This window comes from Podarcis raffonei, chromosome 17, assembly GCF_027172205.1.
Source record: "Podarcis raffonei isolate rPodRaf1 chromosome 17, rPodRaf1.pri, whole genome shotgun sequence".
Classification (NCBI taxonomy): Eukaryota; Metazoa; Chordata; class Lepidosauria; order Squamata; family Lacertidae; genus Podarcis; species Podarcis raffonei.
In genome coordinates, this window is record NC_070618.1 from 6,349,952 (window position 1) to 6,376,598 (window position 26,647).

The 26,647-nt window shown below is 46.0% G+C and overlaps 2 protein-coding genes across 2 annotated transcripts in view; one reads left to right on the plus strand and one right to left on the minus strand.

The window, feature by feature from the left end:
- The first annotated feature begins 449 nt into the window (after positions 1–449).
- On the plus strand, positions 450–2,983 carry TOMM5 (translocase of outer mitochondrial membrane 5). The gene is made up of 2 exons (XM_053370561.1): positions 450–676; positions 2,541–2,983. Exons 1-2 carry the CDS (start codon positions 556–558, stop codon positions 2,573–2,575), a joined length of 156 nt encoding a protein of 51 aa, XP_053226536.1. The 5' UTR covers positions 450–555; the 3' UTR covers positions 2,576–2,983.
- Positions 2,984–4,805: 1,822 nt separating this feature from the next.
- Positions 4,806–26,647, minus strand: part of IGFBPL1 (insulin like growth factor binding protein like 1) — a 35,710-nt gene continuing 13,868 nt past the window's right edge. The window contains exons 2-5 of the mRNA XM_053370555.1: positions 8,981–9,090; positions 8,709–8,825; positions 7,918–8,071; positions 4,806–5,031 (exon numbers count right to left, since the gene is read on the minus strand). Coding sequence (XP_053226530.1) covers positions 7,922–8,071; positions 8,709–8,825; positions 8,981–9,090 — 377 coding nt within the window. The 3' untranslated portion in view covers positions 4,806–5,031; positions 7,918–7,921. The remainder of the gene's footprint in view (positions 5,032–7,917; positions 8,072–8,708; positions 8,826–8,980; positions 9,091–26,647) is intronic.

A 26,647-nucleotide genomic window follows, 5' to 3' on the forward strand; every position in this document is an offset into this window, starting at 1 on the left:
CAAAATGTTGTTTCCTCGGATTTAATAGGGTTTTTAATACTTCTAAGTAGACACGGCTAAGGGCTGCCCTTCATGCAAACCTAAAAAGTAATAAAAACCCCATGGGCACTCAAGTAGCATCGCTCCATCTTCTTATGCCTCGTGACGCTGCTACTACTTTTCTCGTTCTTTGGTCGGTTCTGGTGGAACGAAGGAAGCTTGTCCTTAGCGGGCACCCATACGGGAGAGCGGTGCAGCGACGGGGAACGAAACTTGTCCCTAGCGGCGACCCGTAGACGGCACAAGGCAACCGTGAGGAAGGAGGTTTGTGCCTAGCGGGCACCCGTACAGGAGAGCGGTGCAGCGACGGGGAGCGAAGCTTGGCCCTAGCGGCGACCCGAAGAGAGCACTAGGCAACCGTGGGGAAGGAGGTTTGTCCCTAGCGGGGACCCGTACAGGAAATCGGCGCAGGAACAGGAAGGCCCTTTCCGGCGCGAGTTCTAGCCAGCGGCCTTTCGCTCCAGCCGAGCCGGGAGGGGAGACGCTCGCCTGAGGGACGCGGTGGTGCGGGAGGCCATGTTCCGCATCGAGGGCCTGGGGCCCAAGCTGGACCCGGAGGAGCTGAAGCGGAAGATGCGCGAGGACGTCCTCTCCTCCGTGCGCACCTTCCTCATCTACGTGGTCGCGCTGCGCATCAGTGAGTGGCGGGCGGGCGAGCGAGGGGAGAGAGGCCTTGGGGTCCGGCCGGCTCGGGCGTCGCGAGAGGGCAGGCGGAGGCAGGGCCGGCCCAGGAAGGGTTGGCGCCTGCCAAAGCCTGCAGCAGCCGGCCCTAGTTTGTCTAGGGAGGGAGTTCCAAAGAGCAGCCCAGCCAAGGCCTTTTTATCATCTCATTTTCCACACACACAAGGAGTCACAACTGGGTGCAGCTACCCACAGAGCCTAGGACTTGCCGATCAGAAGGTCGGCGGTTCGAATCCCCGCGACGGGGTGAGCTCCCGTTGCTCGGTCCCTGCTCCTGCCCACCTAGCAGTTCAAAAGCACCTCAAAGTGCAAGTAGATAAATAGGTACCGCTCCGGCGGGAAGGTAAACGGCGTTTCCGTGCGCTGCTCTGAGTTCGCCAGAAGTGTCTTAGTCATGTTGCCACATGACCCGGAAGCTGTACGCCGGTTCCCTCGGCCAGTAAAGCGAGATGAGCGCCGCAACCCCAGAGTCGGCCACGACTGGACCTAATGGTCAGGGGTCCCTTTACCTTTACCAATGGTGTGCTTCTGTTGAGATCTGTGAATTGGAAAAATATGTACTTGAAACATTGCATGTTTTTTTGGGAGGGAGAGAGGCAGGGGTCAGATGTACCTAAATGGAAAGGACATTTGATTATGTGTTATTATTATTATTTATTGAATTTCTATATCACCCTATACCCAGGGGTCTCAGGCGGTTCACAGAATAAAATCAATATATAAAACCACAAAATACCTAATAAAAATAACCCAGTAACCCCCCCCCCAAAAAAACCACACATTTTAAAAGGGCATCGGATGTAAATCAAATCAACCAAAGGCTTAGTTAAAGAGAAATGTTTTTGCCTGGTGCCTAAAGGTGTGTAATAAATTACGTGTTCCCCATAAATTGTTCCCCATAAAGTGCTGGCATTCAAATGACTAGCTCCACAGCAGTGCAAGTGGAACGTCTGTGCAACCTTCTGGATGCAAGAGGGAATGTTGCATGGTGTGAAAACCAAACCACTGCTGTTTTAAGAGAGCTCCCTTTATGACACACCACTTCTTGGAGACGCAATTTTCACTCCACCTTGTAGATCCAAGATGCGACTGAATGTAATTCATGTGGCAGATGCGTCTCCAAACTTCAAAACTCCCAAAGCTCAATTCTACAAAGAATTTTTGGAAATAGTAGGAATGAAAATCCCATTAGAGCCACACACACTTAGCTTGACTCCTTTTTCTTTCTGGGTCTCTGAAGCCAGACAGTGGGCAAGACATGATGAGAACAGCCTTGTAGGCCAGAGATTCCCCACTAGAGTTGTAATTGCAGTGTTAAGATATGAAAATTCAAAACACGAAGTTATTTTTCATCAACTCATGGTAGGTAGGTGCAAATAGCTCACTTGTTTTTGCTGGGACGCGGAATGGAGATTCCATCAATACAGCAGTGAGACAAGAGGGTTGGGCAGCTGTATGTTGCTTGAAATTAATATGTAGATTGAGTTGGAGAAGGGAAGAGCAAATATATTGAGAATATTAGAATAATAGATACATTTTCTAGGAATGAAAATGTAATTGGCTAGATTGAGTATTCAAGGAGAGATGCTCTAATAGGTATATAGGAATGCTTTATGGAATAACTGTATCAGAAGCAACCAGTGAATATTGGGAGATGCTCAAGTGTAGAACTAATGTATAGTTCAGAAGCTTCATTTGTTCTAGCATGTGGTTGACCATATTCTGTGCCAGTGCACAGTTAACTTATGGAATTCACTGCTATGTGGTTATGACTACAAACCTAGGTGGCTTTAAAAATGGGTGTATGCTTCTTTCTTCAGCTCCATTCATTTTAAAGAAGCTGGAAAGCATATGAAAACAAAAGAACATCAAGGACGGGCTGAATGGAAGACCCAGGCGGACAGTGGTTGCTCTCCCATTGAATGGGCTGCAAAGAAGAGGCTCTGTATCCTGACAAATGCATCCAGACATTTCCTACTGAAATATTTGGGAAGATTGTAGAAGAGCCGAAGAGAGAAAGCCAATAACCGTTATTTACATGTGTCAGTATGTGGTTTCTTTATGTTTGGTACAAATTTATTGTTCTTCAGAGATTATATCAACCGATTTGGGAAAATTGCTACCTGTAAACAGAGTTCTTTGGAGTAGAGCTTATCTCTGAGATGTTAACGATATGGTTATCACCAGAGTATCTCATTGTATCCTGTGCAATCTCGGTGGTTAAATCTTGAATGGCTGAAATAAAATGTGGCATATGTTCTAACATGGCATTCTACAATTACAGTCATTGTAGAGAATTTTATTCCCTTTGCAAATGTCTTTTCACATATAATGCGAGGAGGATAGTAGAAGCTTAGTGTGACTAGGCAGGAATGAAGAACAGGATAATGTTCTAGGCTTTTCAGAATGCAAATTGATGCTAAGTAGTGCCAAAATTGGGTCTGAATACTCTTCCTCTTTGCTTAATGAATCAGGGTGACATTGGAAAGAAGGCAGCAGAAAATGGTGACAAGCAGATAAGTTCATCCCCCTCATAATTAGAGATTGGGATCCTGCAGTGAAGTTGACTGGCAGGTTGTTTCTGGGCAGACAAAAAGAAGCCATTTATATCAGTATGAGACTCATGAATGAGAGCTGGGGTTAGGCGTGACAGGGCTGGCAACATTACTCCCCATACCACCATTGGGAACAGCCATATCACAGTGGCTTCTATGCTATTGCTTGCAGCATACGGATGGGGCCTGAGATGGCTTTTTAAAAGGATTAGACAAATTCTTGGGAGATGGGTCAATTAGCAGCCAGAATACCTAAATGGAACATCCACAGTCAGAAGAGGCATACTTTAAAAGGGCACCTGGCTCTTGGGAGACAGTTCTCGTCTTGGTTCGATTCCACAAGGCAATCCTTGAAACTATTAACAGGCTGGCAATCTTATTAGTGAGTCTTTCTTTCCCCATATCAAATACTCAGCAATGCCAGATTTACTACAGTGGTACCTCGGGTTAAGTACTTAATTCGTCCTGGAGGTCCGTTCTTAACCTGAAACTGTTCTTAACCTGAAGCACCACTTTAGCTAATGGGGCCTCCTGCTGCCGCCGTGCTGCCACAGCATGATTTCTGTTCTTATGCTGAAGCAAAATTCTTAGCCCGAGGTACTATTTCTGGGTTAGCAGAGTCTGTAACCTGAAGCGTATGTAACCTGAAGCGTATGTAACCTGAGGTACCACTGTATAAGTGAGTTAAAAATCGATGATATACCAGAGTGTCAATTGCTCTCCTTAGCGGAGAAAAGAAATTGCTGCATGTTTCACTGTATGAAAGTAGCCACCAGGTGTCAGCAGCCAGTAGCTTTTTCTTCGCAAAAATCTAGCGTGGCTGTTTTTAAATAGCTATTTCAGCTGTTGGTCATGCAGATTAGTGTAGATTTCTTTGATCAGGAATGAATCTTCTCTTTCGAGGCGTTGGAAGGAGAGAAATCACAGATCTGCTAGAAAATTGCGCCTTGTAAGCAATCACTATTTTGGGAAGGAAAGCTATGCCTACATTTCTCATGCAGACTAATGCTGATAATGAAAAATGTCTTCTGTTTAAGCATCTGAAGATGCTGTTTTGGCCCACAAGTGCTACCAGAATGACTGAATTTGCCTGAAAGTTTGTGGCAGTGTCACAGCACAATCCTATGCTTACGTGGAAGTACGCTCCATGGAATTCAATGGGACTTATTCCTAGTTAAGTGTAGGATCACATTATTATTTTTTGCCTGCCCTGCTCTTCTGCCTTGCTTAAATTATGCATGATAGGTTAAAGGCATAGCAGTATGGAAAATGAGGGGAAAGGTCGCAATCCTTTTCTTATTTAAAGATTAAACAAAGACAACTGACAATGTACTGCCAGAAGTCAAGACAACAACAAATAGTCTTTCTTTGGGTTTACTTTCAAAGATACAAGTATTATAGTTCTATTGTTGAGATTTGTCTTTTATAGTAAATTGCAGTGAGAAGCCAGTGAGACAAGGAGAGGCTGCTCGGGTGCTATGTTAGAACTACATCTGAGCGGCAGTACAAAGAGAGAAAAAATTAAGAGTGTAAAAAAAACACCATGCTTTTATTGAGCATTTATTACATCATTCACTACATGCCCAGTATTAATCAGACACTCTAAGAAAAAGGTGTGCAAATTGCACCATTAATCAATAAGAATATCAAAATGGTATCTTCTAGTCTTCAGCAAGTTAAGAAAGCAAATTACTATTCCATGGGTTTCTAGTCTGCTTGGCTCTGATTCGCTCAGAGGTAGTCAGATCACTTCATCCTAGAAGGAAGGGATGGAGGGGAAAAGACAGTTATTGGGTGAGATCATCTGGAGATGCATTAAGACTACTAACCTCCACCCAAAGGTTGTGCAGCAAAATCCACTTTGAAAGGTAAAGGTAAAGGTAAAGGTACCCCTGCCCGTACGGGCCAGTCTTGCCAGACTCTAGGGTTGTGCGCCCATCTCACTCGAGGCCGGGGGCCAGCGCTGTCCGCAGACACTTCCGGGTCACGTGGCCAGCGTGACATCACTGCTCTGGCGAGCCAGAGCCGCACACGGAAACGCCGTTTACCTTCCCGCTAGTAAGCGGTCCCTATTTATCTACTTGCACCCGGGGGTGCTTTCGAACTGCTAGGTTGGCAGGCGCTGGGACCGAACAACGGGAGCGCACCCCGCCGCAGGGATTCGAACCGCCAACCTTTCGATCGGCAAGCCCTAGGCGCTGAGGCTTTTACCCACAGCGCCACCCACGTCCCACAAAGTTACTTTGGCCAAATTAGAGGGCCACATTGCTACGGAAATTGTAGAAAAGCAAGTACTACTATTCACTTCTCTTCTTAACCCATTTTCTGATTGCTTTCTCTCTCAGATTGTCTCCAGGCTGTCAGTATTTTGTGGTAGGGATTAACTCTGAGATTTTCTTTCAAGTGGATATGTTATGCTAGGGCCACATGACACTTTAATTGTGCAAACCGAAAGCATCTGCATGAATCACCTGCAAAATACTGACATGCCTGGAGGCATACCTAGAAGATGGAAGTACTCAGTGCATGACAAGAATCTTTGCTCTCGGAGAATACTACTTCCAGCAACATGATCCACTCTATTGTGGGAACAGTGCAAATAAGAAAACCGCTTTCCCTATCCTTCTGGATTTTGGAGCATTTACATTCAAAGAATAATCTCAATGCTCGCTTGCTGACTTGTTTTGAGCCTTATTAACCCCTCCCATTTGATAGCCTTAGAAGGCTTTCAAAGCAGCTTGCAGTGCTGTGAAAACACAGTAAAAAAAGGTAAAGGTACCCCTGCCCGTACGGGCCAGTCTTGCCAGACTCTAGGGTTGTGCGCTCATCTCACTCTATAGGCCGGGAGCCAGCGCTGTCCGCAGACACTTCCGGGTCACATGGCCAGCATGACAAGCTGCATCTGGCGAGCCAGTGCAGCACATGGAACGCCATTTACCTTCCCGCTGGTAAGCGGTCCCTATTTATCTACTTGCACCCGGGGGTGCTTTTGAACTGCTAGGTTGGCAGGCGCTGGGACCGAACGACGGGAGCGCACCCCGCCGCGGGGATTCGAACCGCCGACCATACGATCGGCAAGTCCTAGGCGCTGAGGTTTTACCCACAGCGCCACCCGCGTCCCGTGAAAACGCAGTAGTTGCAATAAAATCACATTTAAATGACAAAGTCTGTCGCCTGAAAGAACATGTCACCAAAAAACTCCCAACCTGTCAGCAATAAATTGGGAAAAACCTGTCTACATGTCCACATTTCCCCATGTAAAAAGTAGCTCAATAATGAACACTCCTCTCTAGGAAGGAAGTTCCACAGATGGGAGGAGAATGGAGTGCAACTGTTGTATCCACCCATTTACTTGACGGCCAAGAGGCAGAGACACTTTAAGCTGAGTTTCCTTAGCTGATCTTAAAGTACATAGGGGGGAAGGCAGATTGAGAGGTCCCCTGAACCAGGTGTGATATGTCCTCAGGTGTGATGGTGCCAAACTTGTTGACACCATCTCACAACACACTTTATCTTGCAAGGGGCTTTGAAAACGGGATGACGAGCAAAATGGAATCCCTCTATGATTCCTCTTTTTAAAAAATAAATTTTATTTGGTTTTTCAGATTAAAGTTTTTCAATCACATATCCAACATACAACATAAAAACAAAGTTCCAAAGAATTTCCTGGACTTCCCTCCTCCCTCTCCCTTTTGTGGGTCCTGTTGTAAATCATTTCCTCCTGCATCTTTTATAATAATCCAAATCTTTTACATCTCCCATTATGTCCAAAATTCCCATTAAACTACAAGTGTTATTCCAGGGACGTCCAACTCCCAAGAGACTGTGATCTACTCCCAGAAAAAACAAATGGCAGTGATCTACCAGTTTTTTTTTTTTTGGGGGGGGGGGAGTTCAGAGTTGTTCAACTTTTATTAGGGGGGCAGGCCAACCTTGTTAAGCTTTTTTGGGGCATAATCCATCAACTTCATCTGCCATTCTTCTCTGGTTGGGACTTTATCTTCTTTCCATCTCTGGGCCAAGAATCCCTCTACAATTCCTTTTACCTATCCTCCGTAACTACACTAAGCTGCTTAAAAATGAAGCCTTTGTCTTAACCCCCCAGTCCTGGGGAAAAAACCCTTAAATACATTGGAATGAAGCATGCTAGTAGACCAGGAATTTCATGGAGGTGAGCGTAGAATTCCAAGCAGGTGAGAGAGGGAGGAGGGATGGATCTCCCAGTCCACTTTGTGTGCTGGCTGCTGAGGAAAGGAGACTCATCCATCTGCTCTACTCCATTCCACTAGCTTGTTTGGGAAAAGGCTTTTCCCAAACTGGCTTGCTAACTAGTATTTACATGCTAGTTGGTGAGGAGGGATTTCCCACGTTTGGACAGAAACACTGGCTGCCAGCCTCTTAGTGAGCTATTATGAAGGCTTATTTTTAAGGCTGTTCTAGAAGTTCCTTGGTATTCATGCCTCTGCCTTTCTCTCCCTGAGTTGAAATTAACACTGTAAGTTCCTCCGGGCAGGAACCTTTTCGTTAGGAACATCATGTAAACCATGTACAAATCAGTGCTGACTATGACCCAAGCTGGACATACACAATATCTCAAAATGGCACTCCTAGACTCAAAGAGCACTAGCAGCATCAACATTACCTTGCTACTTCATGTCATCCGATGCCGGGAAATTACCCCTCTTATTTTTGCTTTGCTCTAGGACTTTAATATTCCCCTCTGCCTGTGTTTCTCCCACCATGTTTGTAGCATGGCACTGGTAAATGCCCTCGTCTTCTTTTGTCAGTGGGTTAATCTGGAAGGGAGACAGACACACAAAGAAGAAAAGGTGAACCGCAGCAACCAAAAGGGTTAGTCCATGTCTGTACAATTCATAGATTCAGAATTCACGGCAGCTGCCACAAGGGAAGACTGGTGGGTTTTTCCCAGGGATATTCTGCAACACTGATGCAATAACAATGGATTTATACCGGATAGTCCACACATCATCCTGCTCTATTTGTTGTTCAGCAATGCTGCTCCACTACAATAATAACAATAACAATAACAATAACAATAACAATAACAATAACAATAACAATAACAATAACAATAACAACAACAACAACAACAATAATAATAATAATTTATTATTTATACCCCGCCCATCTGGCTGAGTTTCCCCAGCCACTCTGGGTGGCTCCCAATCAAGTGTTAAAAACAATAAAGCATTAAATATTAAAAACTTCCCTGAACATGGCTGCCTTCAGATGTCTTTTAAAGGTAAGATAGCTGCTTATTTCCTTCACATCTGAAGGGAGGGCGTTCCACAGGGTGGGCACCACTACCGAGAAGGCCCTCTGTCTGGTTCCCTTTAACCTCACTTCTCGCAATGAGGGAACCTACTGCTGTACAGAGGGGCACTTGAACTATATAGTGCAATGGGAGCTTACCAAAACCCAGCCTGTGCTCTCATGTTTTGAAGGACCGCCTCGGACCTGCACTGCCATGTTGACTCTGTCTCCAGGAAGTTCTTCTAAGAGCTTCACTCCCTTTGGGGACTCCGTGACCTGCAGAGTTTTAGCAAGGTGAAAACACAGTAGACACAGGCTTTAAGCCCAGATCCAATTGTGAACCCCACCCTCCATGAAACTAAGCTTTTCCGGACAAGGCTGGCTCAGCTCTAGGTCTCTACCCCATAAAACACTTGGCATCTTTCACATACCTTCTTCCAGGTGATGATGGGTGTTGGGACTGCTTTCACTTCACAAGACAGGTAGACTTGGGCTCCAGTTACATTGTGAATCCTCTTTGGGGGTACAACAATAGCGGGAGCTGGAAGAGCAAGGGGGAAATAGATGCAGAATGGCAGTTTAGTGGGCTTGCCATATACGTTGTCCTTTGGCATAATGAGTTTCCTATAGAACGGGAAGTGAGCTAAAAAATTGATTGGCTACACTTTTTGTTGTGCTTGAAGTATGCTAATTCTTTGTGCTAAGGCAGGGCAAATAAAATTCATCCATTGGCTTTAGGACTGTGTTTAGTTTGCTGCTGCCCTGGAAAAAAAATATCTGTCCAGCAATTTATAGCATGCCCCATTTACAAAATCTGAACACCATAAACTGCTACTTTTATTTCATTTTGTTCATCATCCAAGCCCTCACGGTTGTGGAGCTGCCTTTGACAGCAGAAAGGAAAAAGAAAAGACTCCGATTATCCAGCATGTGGAGCTGTCTCCCTTTCTCATAGATTCAAACTGTGTTTCCTCATACTGGACCCAGACTGCTTCTGCACAGCTTTCTTCCTGCCGCTACTGAACTGTTTGCAAGTTGATTTCAGACCCTGAAAAAAACCTATTTAAAATAAAAATAAAAATGTAAATTGAGCACGAAGAGAGGGTGCATCAATTAATATTCGGGACAACCAGAACAATGATGGGAAAAGTAAATCTTTAGCTGGATTTTTCTTCACGGCTGCAAGAATATTAATTTCTAGGTACGGTAGTACCTCAGGTTAAATACTTAATTTGTTCCGGAGGTCCGTTCTTAACCTGAAACTGTTCTTAACCTGAAGCACCACTTTAGCTAATGGGGCCTCCCGCTGCTGCGCAATTTCTGTTCTCATCCTGAAGCAAAGTGCTTAACCTGAAGCACTATTTCTGGGTTAGCGGAGTGTGTAACCTGAAGCGTATGTAACCTGAGGTACCACTGTATTGGAAATATTTGGAGGGTCTCTCTATAAAGGCACGGTATGAAAAGTTGTCATTTCTAGCAGTTTCTGAGCAGCTAACCACTAAAGTGCGACAATTTAGAGGACAAATTTTAAAAGGCAAATTTTACGCCATTAGTGTAATGAGATTGGCTTGAGGCAGGAAAACACCTTTGCCCAACTCCTCCTCCTCTTCTTGTAAGGCCTTGAGGAGACCCTAAGCACCTGTTCCCTCAGTTAGACTAACCACAGTTTGTCTTTATGTCGCGACTGGACCAATTTGTGTTAGATTCAAGTATAGCTTATTAAAGCAAGCCAAGATCAAGCTACGGTTTCTAATCCTGGCTTGTTTCAGCAGACCGCAGTTGAAACAACCTGCTGTTCCCGTTCCCATAAAGCCACTTCCGCCTTAAGGAGGAGGTGGGGTTGCAGGCTCTCACGACCCCTCCACGTGCGCAGGGCGTGTGGTCAGCCCTGCGCAATTGGGGGGATTCCCGGCCGCGTCACTGCCCAGGCGACCAATCCGATTGGTCTGGGGATGTGGCCTGCTTGATTTAAGCAGAACGCAGAACCCCTTTTTGCGTTTCCAGCTCCTCTGGTTTCCCACCCTCCCGCCCTTTAGGTTTTTCATCTCTTGACCTTGCTATGGACTTCGGTTGGTCGCCGTTGAGGGGCCTGGTAGGACTTTCTCCACTTGGCAAATTGGCACGGGCCATTTGGTTTTCGCCTAAGGTAAAGGTAAAGGTACCCCTGCCCGTACGGGCCAGTCTTGACAGACTCTAGGGTTGTGCGCCCATCTCACTTAAGAGGCCGGGGGCCAGCGCTGTCCGGAGACACTTCCGGGTCACGTGACCAGCGTGACAAAGCTGCATCTGGCGAGCCAGCGCAGCACACGGAAACGCCGTTTACCTTCCCGCCAGTAAGCGGTCCCTATTTATCTACTTGCACCTGGGGGTGCTTTCGAACTGCTAGGTTGGCAGGCGCTGGGACCAAGCAACGGGAGCGTACCCCGCCGCGGGGATTCGAACCGCCGACCTTTTGATCGGCAAGCCCTAGGCGCTGAGGCTTTTACCCACAGTGCCACCCGCGTCCCTTGGTTTTCGCCTACCTCGTAGCAAATCGTCACAACTTTGTAAGGTTTGGCAGTTAGGCATTGGAATATTGCTGGAGGAGAGAGGAGGGGAGGTAGCGCCATCACCTCTCCCGCACATTGAAGGGTATTCCGTTAAAGGATTCCGGGGGGCGTGGCCCTGTCCGAAGCCTGGGGAGGCTAGGGCCTAAGGCACAACCCCTATTGGTGACCCCAGGAGAGCTCCTAGTTGATGTGCATCAGCAGGACTCCCCCTACTGACGGTTAACCCTTCCCGGACTCCCTGCATGAGTCAGATATAGTCAGTTAGGTCCAAAGCCTAAGCCAATACAGTGGTACCTCTGGATGCAAACGTGATGCGTTCTGGCGCCCCGTTCTCATCCTGAAGTGAACGCAACCCGCGTCTGCGCATGCGTGGGTCGCGATTCACCACTTCTGCGCATGCGCGTAACGTCATTTTGAGCATCTGCGCATGCGCGAGCGGTGAAACCCGGAAGTAACACACTCGGTTACTTCCGGGTCGCCGTGGAGCACAACCCGAAAATGCTTATCCCGAAGCTACTTCAACCCAAGGTATGACTGTACCGCTCACAATCTGTAGCCAATAAAATTGTGGCCTTTTTTAGCCCATTAACCTAAAATACTGGTGTCAAGTTATTCAACCTCTGGGAGGGGCGGCGGTTGGGACCTTGCCACGCAATGCGAAACTTATGGTTTAGCGTTGCATTTGAATTGGGCTAGTGGGTTGCAAATATTCTGCAGTTGCATCCAGTTGCGATGTTCTTGGGTGTCTACGGTCTGCTCACTGAGCAGAAGAGCTTTCATCGCTGGAAGAAAAAATGCCGCGATGTCTGTGGACCAACAAAGAGCTTTTCATTGAGCTGAAACTGGTTTGAGAGTGGGGGATCACTGTCTGTGAAGTACACACAAATGTATTTTGTGTCGTGGTTGCTTTTGATCAAGGAGGTTTTGTGATACAACGGCAAAACCTTATTAACCAGAAGTAAGAAGGGGCCGAGCGTGCATTGCATACCATCAGAAGCAAGTCCCTTTTCAACCCAGCTTCACTTCTATGAATATCTCTTTGGGGGGCTGGCAGAGTTGCGTTTGTCTGCCAAGCCTGTGGCACAACAAAGGGAACGCAACGGTTCAGGTGTCTTCATTTCCCTACATTTCCCCTCGTTTTATTTCACGCAGAGTGCTTTGTTGGCGGTATCTATGGCAACATTTCAGAACAATGGCAAGCCTCTTTTGCGGGGACACCCTGGCGAAATTAAGCCAATTTTCTTCTGGCTTTTACGACGCCAAGGAAGACGCGGGCTCCCTGGATTCCCTCGGCATTAGCCCTTTCAGACGGCAATTATCTCAGGGGGAGACCTCTGAATCAGTCTCTGGAAGCACAATGCCAACCCTGCTAGAGTTCCCATCTATACGGAGCTTAGCTCTCTGGAATCAACACGGCGACACGTCTTCCATGCGGCTGCTGCCATCGCACCTGCCACACGCCACAGATGCTGGGGGAATAGAGGACACGGCAGAGGATGCCTTCAGCTCAGGAAATAGGAAGGACACAGGGCTTCCTCCTCCATTGGCACCTGTCCCTGGCTACACTGCTCTTGGGTGGGTGGAGGGAGAAAGGAAGGCCATCTGTTAGGAGTTCTCCCATCTGTAAAATTACCATTGACAAATGAATATTTGTATTAATGCTACATAACTGAGTCTGTAAGGAGATGAAGCTTTCCATACAGAATGCAGAGTAATTCCCTTTGGATCCCAGGATTAATACCTGCTGAGTCTCTTCTGTTCCAAGATTTGTGTGTGTGTGTGTGTGTGTGTTTTTGCAGTGTGTATGTGTCTAATGGCATAATTGTTCACACCTGCTTTGAGATGCGGTTGCCCCTCAGATGTAAATGTAACATTTTGTGTACGTGTGTGAAAAACCTGCACCTGACGTACAGAGGGCACAATGGGATCTTGTTTTACGGTTCTTCCAAGGTTTAATTGTCGGCGGTTCATCGTGTAAGCCCTATCACTGCTCTTGGTTTGCTGAAAAGATCTGAAATATGCACCAAGGAACACAATCCAAACCACCTGCACAAATGCAAATGTTTGGGCTCTGTCTAATAATACAGTGGAACCTCGGTTTTCGAACGGAATCTGTTTCAGAAGACCGTTTGACTTCCGAAACGTTCGAAAACTGAGGTGCAAAGGGTGGTCTGCCAATTCAATAGGGAAGACTGTCCTGGGGTCTTTTGATAAAGGGCAGTATATAAATTGAATTAACAACAACAATCCTGATAATGTCCCTTGATTTCTTCGATGGAGGGAAGTTTGTATGTGTGCGGGGGGGGGGGGACACCCACCCACCTGTCTGTTGGGAAAAACTCATCCTCTGCTTGGCTCTGTCTAGCAGATTTGGAATGAAAGGTCTCAACAACAGTTTTTTGTTGTTGTTGTTTTTGTTCTCCAACCAAACAATAATTACAAAAATGAATATATTAAGAAGCAGATATATTAGTGAAAATGTCATACAAAAGTGCAGTAAACAGTGGTACCTCGGGTTAAGTACTTAATTCGTTTCGGAGGTGCGTTCTTAACCTGAAACTGTTCTTAACCTGAAGCACCACTTTAGCTAATGGGGCCTCCTGCTGCTGCCGCACCGCCAGAGCACGATTTCTGTTCTCATCCTGAAGCAAAGTTCTTAACCTGAAGCACTATTTCTGGGTTAGCGGAGTCTGTAACCTGAAGCATCCGTAACCTGAAGCGTATGTAACTTGAAGCATATGTATCCCGAGGTACCACTGTATTTGGTTTTTCAAATTAAAATTTTACAGAGATATATCAAACATAAATCATAAAAACAAGATCCCAAGGAATCTCCTGGACTTCTATCCTCCCCTTTGTGGGTCATATTATTATTTCTTCCCGCATCTTTTATGATACTCCAAATCCTTGACCTCTTCCAGAATTCAACCTTAAACCATAAGTGCTATTCCAATCCTACTAACAAATTTAACGGTTTACATTGGTCTTTAAGATAAGGTATAAATTTTCCCCTTTCCTTGTTAAAATTTTGCTCTTCCTGATTTCTGACTCTTCCAGTCATTTTAGCCCTTTCAGCATAGTCCATTAACTCCATCTGCCATTCTTCTCTGGTAGGGACTTTATCTTCTTTCCATCTCTGGGCCAGGAACATCCGTGCAGCTGTGATCGCATATATAAATAGTGTTTTCTGCTCCTTTGGGATTTTGGCACCAACAACAGTTGTTTTAAATTACTTTCTTTTGACCCCAAGTGCTCCGAAAAATCTGTCGAAATCTTCACTAGAATGCACCACAACATCATCAAGTGACCTCAGTGAGCATTTCAATTTCAAATGCTTTCATTAATTATACTTTTAGTTAAGTATTTTTATTTATTGACTTGATGGGGGGGCCAGCTGCCTCCCCCCAGCTATGCCCATGTATATGTGCCCAGAAATGTCAGAATCCTGCATGGCTAGAATGAGTCTCTGGTCATATTCACAAGTATGTGGCCTTCAGAAAGTTGTCGAAAGGTTCCTTACTCCTGGTGGAGAAGTATACCTAACAGGACTAGGTCTCCAGTATATACCGTATTTTTCGCCCTATAGGACGCACTTTTCCCCCTCCAAAAATGAAGGGGAAATGTGTGTGCGTCCTATGGGGTGAATACAGGCTTTCGCTGAAGCCTGGAGAGCGAGAGGCTCCTCTATATTTTAATAAGATGTTTGTATGTGCATTTCTGCTATATTTCAAAACCAGCTGGGGACAGAACCTTTGATCCATTCTCAAATTTGACCATTACGAAGGCTTTCCCTTGTGGCTATTTTGTCCCTTTGCTCTAGCTCTGATCACTACCTCTGTCTCTCTCTCTCTCTCTCTCTCTCTCTCTCTCCCTCCCCACCCTACAGAGTGCACTTCTATAAGGCCGTTTCTTATCAGCCCAATTTCTCACCACCACATGTCAACACAATTCTTTCCAGGCACAATCCACCCCAGCCCCACTACAAAAACCGACTGTACAAGCTTTGTGCAGGGAGCTAAGCCAAGCTGTGAGGCAGATGGAGACACCCAGGCTGTTGCTCGTCTCTTGCAGCTTATCCAAGACTCTAAGCAAGGAGGGAGGGAGTGTAAATTAGCGCACAGTGCATCCTTTCCTGGAACTCCTTGATAATTACTGTTTGCTGAATATGAGGAGCTGTCATATCTATTGAAACTAGTTAAGGCTCCTGCAGACAATCTGTTTATTCAGCATCCATCCATCTTTGCTTGCACAAAGTGCATGTGGTGGTCAGACTATGTCTGGTCTTTATCAAGCGTTTGTTCTGAGTGGGTATAGCATAATGAGCATTCATCCCAATTTGCTTGTGGGGTGTTTCCATGTCTTCCTAGCACACCACATACAAGGCTCCATCCAACTGTCTTGGGACGCTACTCCAGATTTGTGTAGGGTTTACTCCTTGCATTTCTTTTACTGAAGAAATCCCGCAAGGCAGAAGTTTAGGATCAGAGTGTTCCTTCTCCTTGATCAGCTGCCTGTGAGAATGTTGAGGATAGCAGGAGAGGATATATTGATTAAATATTATCCTTCCTCACTCATGCTAGTGAGCTAGTAGCAGAGCACATTCCCTTGTACATTGTGGGAAGCTAGTTGATGGATTCATTAGAACCATATAAATTGGCTTGTCCAGATTGGATTGTTCCTGGTAAATTCCCCTTTAGTTCCTTCTTAAAAACAATAATGATACGACAGTCTTCTTTTAAATGTAATGGTGAAGTTTACTTACATTCAGCTCACAGTACAGTGGTACTTTGGGTTACATACGCTTCAGGTTACAGACTCCGCTAACCCAGAAATATTATCTTGGGTTAAGAACTTTGCTTCAGGATGAGAACAGAAATCGTGCGGTGGCGGCGCAGCAGCAGCAGCAGCGGGAGGCCCCATTAGCTAAAGTGGTGCTTCAGGTTAAGAACAGTTTCAGGTTAAGAAAGGACCTCCGGAATGAATTACGTACGTAACCAGAGGTACCACTGTATGGTCCTGAAGGCAGGCTTTAGCTTGTAGTTACAGTTACAGAGAGAAGTGTGGGTTCATCCTCTGTGAGGGATGAGCCCACGTGCTGCTGGCTGAGAGCCAACAGAGAGGAAGATGGCAAAAGAGAAGTAGCAAAAGAGGAAGATAGCTGCGTGACTAGCTCCTTTATAGGGTCTGCTAGGGTCATGCCCATCTACCTGGTCACACACAGGGGGAGGATGCCCCAGGGCAGGTATGACAGGAAGTCCTCCCTGTCTGGAGCAACATTCCCTTGTTTGTCCACTCTAGGAAACAGGAAATGTTGTATTTGATTGCTACAGTGAAGATACTGTTAGGATATAGTTCCATTCCACCTTAAAAGGCCAGGCATGACTGTTGTGTATCACATGCCTGTTTACTTCTGGCACTTGCTGGGAACTTCCGTTGTATGTTGCTTTTGCTATACTGCTGTTTTGCCGGAGACGAAGGGAAGCAGACATGTTTTCCTTTGTTCCTGAACTATGCTGAATAAATGCTGTAAATATGCTTACACATTTCTCTGTCCGCCTCTTCTGCTGCAAGATGATTTACACACTCTGCTGATAGAGCGTGCACGGGTCTCTAAACGTATCTGAGGCTCGTGTCGCTAGTTGATGCTGTTCCAAGGGAGACCGGCTGCCAGCCAGTGGGTGGAGCCAGCTGGGGGCCTGCCTGATGTCTGCCTGATGCCCCCGTCTCCCCGGCAGTATCCCAACAGATACATCCCACACTGCCTTCCCAGGCTGAGAAGACCCATCTGCCCCTCACTTACCTCTGCAGCACATGAAGGAACCACCTTCTTGACTATTGGACCCATTATTGGTCTCACCTCCTCAATCCATGGGACCCTGTCTTTGCATGCAAGGGAAGTCCCTAACTCACTGAGGGTTTGAGACCCATCGTCTACCTTCATCTGGTTTAGCTGTCTAGTGAAAGCCAATTCCAGGAGTCTATGGGGATCGTCGTCATGCTCCTTCTGGGGTAGCTTGTCCACCTTTGGTCCCCAACCTGCACTCAGCTCTCACCTGTGGCTCCTGGAAGCTGTCAGCATGAGATTACCTAAGGAGGTGCTAAGAGGCAAGGGGAAGGCATGGAGCAATGAAGGTGTAAACGACTCTCAGACTTTGAAAAGTTGGTTCCACTGGTTCAAGTTCATCAGTTTTGTTTTATTGAACTAAATAGTTTTAATTGGATTCTGAATTCTTTGTTAGTACAGTGGTACCTCCGTTTTCGAACGTCTCAGAAGTCAAACGTTTTGGCTTTCAAACGCGGAAAACCCGGAAGTAGATGCTCTGGTTTTTGAATGCTTTTCAGAAGCTGAACATGCTACGTGGCTTCCATATTGAGTTTTCTGGACGTAAATGCTTCTGGAAATGCATGCTTCAGTCTTAGAACGTTTCGTAAGTCGAACAGTCTTCTGGAATGGATTACGTTCGAAAACCAAGGTACCACTGTATTTTGAATTTGATTGTTATTATCTTCATTAGTAGGTCATGCAAATGCCTATTCTGAGTAATGCTATATATAGAGAAAGGGCGCTGGGCCTGAGTTTATGGAACCAAGGGAGCAGTGCCCTAAAAAGCTTTAGGAATCACTGTCCCAAATGTGGGCACTCTAAGTTCTATGAAAATGATCTACATGTTTTTTTGGGAGGTGAATACAACTGCAAAATTACATCCCCCCACACAACCAAAATAAATAAAGGGTAACTCTTCTATTCATTACCACCGGAATCTCTTTTTCATTTGGGAGTGGGGAGAGAAAGAATAGAGACAGGACATTTCTGAACGTCGTATTTCTACTTGCACTGCTGCAAAGCCATAGCCGGCATCAGTTAAAGCTCAAGGTTAAGCCAGGCACCTGTCAATCAAGCTCCTTGTGCAACTATCACATAGAAGAAATCTCTTCTGCTCCCCCCACCACTTGCACCTTTTCGCTCCAACTGGAGGAGATGCAAGATGCAGATGGGAACTTCTTCAAATCCTCCGACTGGCTGATCAGGTATGATGTGCGTAGGAGAGATAAGCCAGCCCAGATGGCAAAATGCACCTGGTTGGTTTTTTTTTTAAAGCTCCTCTATGTTATGGTACCGGCAGGTTTCACTCTGTCTTTAATCTTTAGTACATCCAAGGTCACAAGGTTTTAAAAAAAGAGTCAAGTGAGAGTTGGTGGTTAATACTTGATGGCATCTGCAGATGGTGACAGCAGCCACGAAATTAAAAGACGCCTGCTTCTTGGGAGAAAAGCAATGACAAACCTAGACAGCATCTTAATAAGCAGAGACATCGCCTTGCCAACAAAGGTCCGTATAGTAAAAGCTATGGTTTTCCCAGTAGTGATGTATGGAAGTGAGAGCTGGACCATAAAGAAGGCTGATCGCCGAAGAATTGATGCTTTTGAATTATGGTGCTGGAGGAGACTCTTGAGAGTCCCATGGACTGCAAGAAGATCAAACCTATCCATTTTTAAGGAAATCAGCCCTGAGTGCTCACTGGAAGGACAGATCCTGAAGCTGAGGCTCCAATACTTTGGCCACCTCATGAGAAGAGAAGACTCCCTGGAAAAGACCCTGATGTTGGGAAAGATGGAGGGCATAAGGAGAAGGCGACGACAGAGGACAAGATGGTTGGACAGTGTTCTCGAAGCTGCCAGCATGAGTTTGACCAAACTGCAGGAGGCAGTGGAAGACAGGAGTGCCTGGCGTGCTCTGGTCCACGGGGTCACGAAGAGTCGGACATGACTAAACAACTAAAGAACAACAACATAAAACACACCTCAGCTATATGTACACACCCCCCCCCTTTCCTGAAGGCTTTCTCTCTCAATAAAACTACCTGTCTGAAACTACTTTCCCCACCTGCCCTGTTCACATGCAGACCTGCAGCCTAATGAATTTCACCGTAGCTTACGCTTGTGTGTATTTGGTGCTGAAATATTCTTTATTCATAACAAAGGAAAGAACATTTGGTGGTTAGCAGATGGTATGCAACAGAGCTTCAGATTTCTAAAAGACCCCCAAATAGGTTTCATGATAATTGCACAGGTTTCCCCCCTTAAACTAATAATACCCTCTCCCTAATAATGCAAACTCCTGAAGCACCCTCTGCAATTTGACGCTTTTAGGCTGCAAATCTAAGCAAAGGATCAGCTCTCGTTTCTCCTCTGAAGCCACTCAGGTGGCGATGCTGCATTTGTGTCACCCTAGCTCCTGTCATCTTAAGCCATTTCTGAGATCATTAAAGTGTCAATCTCCATGCATCTAGAATATTCCGGTCCCCCAAGCCTTTTGAACCTTAACTCTTCACTTCCCTGGAATCTGATGGTTTAGTGCCACCATGGATGCAAATTCAACGATACTCAGCTGGCGTTCCACCCGCTAATTAGCTGTCCTATACATCACATGCAGATTGGGCTCTTTGCGTCTAAGTGACAAAAAGCTTGATGTTAAAACTATGACATATCTAAGATTATAACCATAGAGAAGTACAACCGTAAACCCAGGGCTCTGAGCAGAGGATGTTGCACGGGGAATTAGAATAAGCAAAGCTGATCTGGGATGAGAAGCAGCAGCCCCAGTTATCACAAGAAAATTATTGCCGTATTGTTATAGATTTAAGGGAGAGGACCCCCCGTAAACCCTAGAAAATAATAAATGCTAGGATTTTGATTATTTGGGACATGAAAGGAGAAGGCAAGCTGCAGAGGAATTCCTGTGGCTAAGCTAAGGAACAAGAAAGGTAAAGGACCCCTGGATGGTTAAGTGCAGTCAAAGGCGACTCTGGGGTTGCGGCGCTCATCTCACTTTCAGGCCGAGGGAGACAGCATTTGTCCACAGACAGCTTTCTGGGTCATGTGGCCAACATGACTAAACCGCTTCTGGCACAGCAGAGCACCGTGACGGAAACCAGAGCGCATGGAAATGCTATTTGCTTTCCCGCCACAGTGGTACCTATTTATCTACTTGCACTGGCGTGCTTTAGAACTGCTAGGTTGGCAGGAGCTGGGACAGAGCAATGGGAGCTCACCCAGTTGCAGGGATTTGAATCACAGACCTTCTGATTGGCAAGCCCAAGAGGCTCAGTGGTTTAGACCACAGTGCCACCCGTGTCCCTGTTAAGGAACAATAGAGAGCAATTGAGGGACATTAACAGTACAAGAGAACTCCTTTCCCCTTGCCCTGAGTTGTGAAACAGAGACTGGGGGTTTGGAAGGTTGCCAGGGTAAATGTTCTGGGAGCAAGGGTGGCTGGGAGAAAGGAGGAGGAAGAAGAGCTGAGATCCATCTTGGAGAGGCTGGCTGCAGGGCTGGCTGTAGAGAAGGACTTCACTTCTGTGGGGTACAAGCCCCTCTTGAAAGGTCTGTGCTGTCAGATCTGGACTCCTTCCATACAGACTGAAGGTGCAAATAGGTGAATAAACCACATGACAGTCTCCACCATGTCTTCCATTTTCTTAAGACCCCGTGTGTGTGCTTGGGCTTTGGCCACTGTTTGGCAGCTGACTTTTGCAACCATATGTTTTATGGAAAGCGGAAAAAAGCCTGCTGGATCAGGCCCATCCAGACCAGCCTCCGGTGGCCCATGTCGATGGGAAGCCAGGAAGGACCTGGTTGCAACAGCGCTCTCCTCATTTGTGGTTCCCAGCAGCTGGTTTTCAAGCAGCCAATGGCAGTCTTGCCCTCTTTTCAACCACACAGTGCAGCCTCTCTCTAGTGCTCAGTCGGATTTGCCCCGAGTTGAACTGCATCTGTGTGCTGTGCAATCTGTCTTGCAGAATGGCGAGACGCTCATTTCTTCAGCCTCGGTGCTAAGATTCAGGCAACGGGTGTAACATCCCCCACAAGCTTTTCCCAGTCTCGGTGCTGAAATTCCGGGGCTCTGGCCTCAGCCTTGTGTCACTGCGGTAATTGTCCTTCCGTGAACGTGGAAAGTGAGAGGTGATCATTAGCAAGCCTGGGATCAAAGCTGCCACTCAAAGAATAAGAAGGGGCCAGGGGTCCCCTGCAATCTCAACTGACGTTTCCCCACCCCCTTGATTTTCTGAGCAGCCTTCCCTCCTGCCTGTCTTCCTGAGAGTAGTCATACACCTTTAATGATGATAAAAATTATTTGTGTCACTATTCCTTGGCGTGTGCTGTGCAAATGATAAGATAAAGGAGATAGTAGTACTCTTGCCTCAGGCTTACAGTGGAAAAAGATTTGCATTTTTCCACATTTCATAGAATCACAGAGTTGTAGAGTTAGAAGGGACCCTGAGGGTTGAGTCCAACCACACCTTAAAAGGTAAAGGTAAAGGTACCCCTGCCCGTACGGGCCAGTCGTGAGCGACTCTAGGGTTGCGTGCCCATCTCGCTTAAGATGCCGGGGGCCAGCACTTTCCGGAGACACTTCCGGGTCACGTGGCCAGCGTGACGAAGCTGCTCTGGCGAGCCAGCACCAGAGCAGCACACGGAAACGCTGTTTACCTTCCTGCTATAAAGCGGTACCTATTTATCTACTTGCACTTAAGAGTGCTTTCGAACTGCTAGGTGGGCAGGAGCTGGGACCGAACAACGGGAGCTCACCCCACCGCGGGGATTCGAACCGCCGACCATACGATCGGCAAGTCCTAGGCGCTGAGGTTTTACCCACAGCGCCACCCACGTCCCATAACCACACCTTAGGGCTGGGCAATATATCAATATATTGGCCAAAACCGGTTTGAAGTCCATATTGTGATATTGTTTTCATAATTTTTGACCTGGCAATATATTGTGAACCATGGCGTGTGTGTGTGTTATGCAAAAATCAAAATCACAGTGCGGGGGGAAACGTAAAGCCATATTGGGAAATGATGCATAATGAATTGAAAAAAATGTTTAAAAGTACTCCCCCCCCCCCCAACTCCAGAGTCCTTTCTTTTGGGGATAATTCAGGCTGAAATTCCCAGGTGTCAAAAAAAGGTTATTTATGTATGCCACTACTGCGGCCTGTGTTTTGTTAGCCCAAAAATAGAAAATGAGTGAGGTCCCAACCAAAGAAGAATGGCAACTTAAGTTGACAGAATATGCGCAGCTAGCAGACTTAACATATAGAATAAGAGAACAAGAAGAACATACGTTTAGAGAAGACTGGAAAACGTTTATTGAATATATGAGAAATAATTGTGTGCAGCTGAAAAGGCTGGCAGCATTAAGATAAATTCAACAGTGTAAATAAGTTTAGATGGATGTAATAATGGAATACTGAATGGTATAGTTTTTGTAAAATATGCAGGGATTTATGATCTGTAAAATGAACCATGGAAAGAGAAGAAGGGAAGTCATAGATATCCTAAGGATGCAAAAATGAGTACTTTAAATTGTAAAACAGAAAATTTAATAACAATTATAAAAAAGAAAGAAAAAACGTGAAGCGAGCCAATGCCTCTACATAGCTCCATCCTTATTTCAGACATTGTTTTGTATTGTGATATTTAGCAGGTGATATCACGATGTTGAAAACCAGACATCGCCCAGCCTTACCGCACCTTGAATGTTGATGGGACCAAAGAAGCAGTTCACCTCAGGATCTTGGCACCTGGGCAATTTCATAAAGGGAGATAATGATCTTTCAGGTAGTCAGTTGCTGTGATTGGCCATGCTAAGGGAATAAGAACTGCTTGCAAAACCCACCTAACTGTTTTGAAAAAATACAGCCCTGTAATGGTTATAGGGGTTGTTCGTGCGTAAGTTACTGCCACTCTGGGCTTGGTTGCCTGGTTAAACCTTTCTTGTCTGGACAGCCATTAGCTCCGTGGCTGCTCAGTCACTAGCAGAATCCGTCAGTGGGCGTTTCTTGAATTTCTTCCAACACAGAAGTTCCTTGACACCAAGTCTCCTCCTACTCTCCCTGCGCGAAAGTCTTCTGCGCAGGGTGGGCGTGGGCAGCGGAGGATCTGTGCTCTCCCCGCTGGTCTCCTGCGAGGAGTCCTGGAGCCTTTCCACCGATTCCCCCATCCGCCCCCCTTCACCCCTGGTGTTACGCTGATTGCCTTCCCCAGCAGATGGGCTGCCTCTCCCTCTGCTGGGCCCTTCTCCAGCATCGCTCCAGAGCCTTGCCTCCTCCTCTAGCTCCGATGGCAGTTCCCTGACAAGCCCCTTCAGATATTTTCTTCCCTTTGTTTTCTGGGAATCGACTCGAGCCCCTGCGCTAAGTGTCTACGCCCTGTCTTATAAGCCTTATACCTGATTCCAGCAAGCTGAAATTCAGCAAGAGAATGCTAATGGGCCATGCTAATTGGTGCTGAGGTTGTACTTCAAACAAGAAACTGCTGAAAGCACCTCGTGGCAAGACTCTGAAACTGAAATGTTTTAGCGGTTCTCAGGCACGAAGCCTTCTCCCTCCTTTTGTCTCTTGCAGAATGGTTGTCTCAGGCACTTCATAGTTGCTTGGTAACCTGCCACCAAACAAGATTCAGTTGTTTAATCACTCCCCATCTTTTAATTCACGCTACACTTTTGCTGTGACAAACATGAGCTGGAAAGTCTTCATTATTTACAGAGGTTACTGTTGCAGCGTCAAGCTTTTAATGGGTTGCATTCAAAAAGGTTTGCTTTATTTCACTTAGTCCGCTGAACCTCTGAGGTTGCCAAACTGAAGAGCATTAAATGCAAATTCAATCTGATACAATACATTGCAATTATCTTCTTCTGTATCTGATGTCAACCTTCCAGGGGATTTTTGGAATTGTGACAATAGCCTTCTGAATTTTTTTTTAAAAAAGGATACGGGGTTTTTTTTTTGTGGGGGGAAGAGCGGAATTGGAGCCAGAGGTCAATATATATTGTCCTTTACTATTTTATTCAACTTACTGAAAGTTTTCAAAGAAAATCCATGTTTTAAAACATTTCGGGCCATCTTTTGCTGTTTGATGCTACTTATTCATCATCCACAGCTGCGGATTAAGAATAGCAACGTTAATGGCTCGTGATGAAATAACCTAAAAATTCATTGATTTGAATGTAAAAAAAGGTAAAAAGGTAAAGGACCCCTGGACAGTTAAGTCCAGTCAAAGGTGACTATGGGGTTGTGGCACTCATCTCACTTTCAGGCCGAGGGAGTAGGTGTTTGTCCACAGACAGCTTGCCGGGTCATGTGGCCAGCATTATTAAACTGTTTATGGCGCAATGGAACACAGTGATGGAAACCAGAGCGCATGGAACACCACTTACCTTCCCGCCACAGTGGTACCTATTTATCTACTTGCACTGGTGTGCTTTCGAACTGATAGGTTGGCAGGAGCTGGGACAGACCAATGGGAGCTCACCCCATTGTGGGGATTCGAACCACAAACCATGTGATCGGCAAGCCCAAGAGGCTCAGTGGTTTAGCTTAGAGACCAATATATTTGATGGTTAGTTTCACAAGAATTTCATTTGCATTATTGGTGATGTCCTTTGCTCTCTACCCCACTTTTAGAAACAAGAATCAATAGTGTACCTGGATGGAAGATTTGCACATTTATAGATCTGTTGTAAGATGTCTTGAAAGTCAGTTGGGCTAAGAAATTGGATAAAATATAGATTAAGCTAACTAAATGTCACTGTCCCAAGTGGCAGTTTCATAACGAAGCAACTATAAAGGAGAATTTCCAGTGTGGAAATCTTGAGGGAAGGCGAGGGGAAGAGACGAAGAGATGCTTGCAGAAAGCCTGTTTATTGAGCAAGAAAGCCTGTTTATTGAGTCAAGTCAGTTTATTGGGTTTTAGCAGATGGCCAATAGCGGGTTCAACAGTCAAGGAGGTGATTTCTGCACTTGCTGTTGCAGAAATGAGGGGCAGATGGGGCTTGTCAACCTGGGACGGTAGCCTACCTAGAAGAAGGAAAACTCTGATCCTAAACTTCCATTGCCTTGAAGGATTTCTCTGGGAGAAGGAAAGGCTAAGGAGTCTTCTTCTTTGGTGATCACTCATAGCTGAGTAAGATGGTCTTCCATAAACACGGTTTTAACAGTGACTCCGTAAGTGACTGTGGAGGCCAATTCTGGATCCACACGTCCTTCCACAGTTGGGGACATAGGTTTCCGGGCAGGAGTTGATCATGGTGAGGGTTTGCCAAACGTGCCTTCCTCGTAGTGCATTTATCCCTTTTGTCCTGAGTTTAAGCGTTTTTGAAACCCAAGACACCTTTGGTCAAAGGCTAAGGAGTAAACCCTTCACAAATCCAGAGTGAAGTCCCTTAGCCAGGCAAATCTACTAAAGGAGCGTGTGACGCAAGGCTGGGGGAGAGTGTGATTCAGGAGAGGCTGGGCCCTGAAAAGAGTCTCTAGGGCAAGATAGAGAGTCTTGGCAGATCACACTTGGTCCCCCAGGGCCTGAGGTTCCTCAAAACAAGCGGATCTTGCAACCAAGTCCTGCAGTGTGGAACGTCAGTGCGTTGGAGTGCCAGGCGGCCACTCCGCTTCCTAGAATACTCGTTCTGTTTCTCCTCCGCTGCAGTTTTCAGTTGTTGCCTGTCAACAGCATTCTGCAACAAGGGAGCATGTCCAGTCCTCGCTGGGCTGTTTTAGGGGTCAACCTCTCTTTATTTTCTTTCAATACACTGCTGCAAACCTTGCAGTTCCCTTATGTCTGTTGGTATCTCCCTCTCTAGTGTGGATGGCTACATACGCTTTTCCTACTTTGAGAATGGGCTGGCTATTAGTAGAGATCTCTCTATATAAAGATTCACACATTTAGCATCACTTACATTTTTGTCCTCACCAGATGGGTTTTACTAAACGGAAAAGATTATCTTACACTGGAATGTGATCTCACTTGTCAAGGACCTCCTCCTTCTCTCTCTCCCTCTTCTCTGTCACCTCCTCTTCCTCATTTTTCTTTCTTTTGGGGTGCTTCAAGACTGTAGCTCTTTTCAGCTTGGATTCAGTCTCATGCCAGCAAATTCAGGTTGTGCTGTTACAGTTGACGCGTGGTCTTGCACAGCAAACCAACTTCTCCCAAAGATCTGATTTTTTGCAATACGGAAAAGGGAGGGCAAATGCCCTGGAAAGTGTGGGGCAACTTCTTCTTCTTTGGCAATCACTCATCAGTGAGTAAGATTGTCTTCCATGAACACGGTCTTAACAGTGAGTCCGTAAGTGACTGTGGAGGCCAATTCAGGATCCACACATCCTTCCATGGTGGGGACACAGGTTTCTGGGTGGGAGCTGATCAAGGTGAGGGTTTGCCAAGCATGTCTTCCTCTTAGCACGTTTCTCCCTTTCGTCCTGAGTTTGAGCGTCTTCAAAGCCCATGACACCTTTGGTAAAGGTTGTTCTCTAATTGGAGCACTCACAGTGTTTCCCAGTTGTCGGTGTTTATACTACATTTTTAAAGATTTACCTTGAGAGAGTCTTTAAACCTCTTTTGTTGACCACCAGCATTACACTTTCCATTCTTAAGTTCCATTTTTAAGTTTGGGCAACACTTACTTTGACACAAGGTCACAGGGAGATAGGAGGCTGCTTTTTCCTGAGTCAGATTGTTGGTCCAACTAGGTAATACAGTGGTACCTCGGGTTACA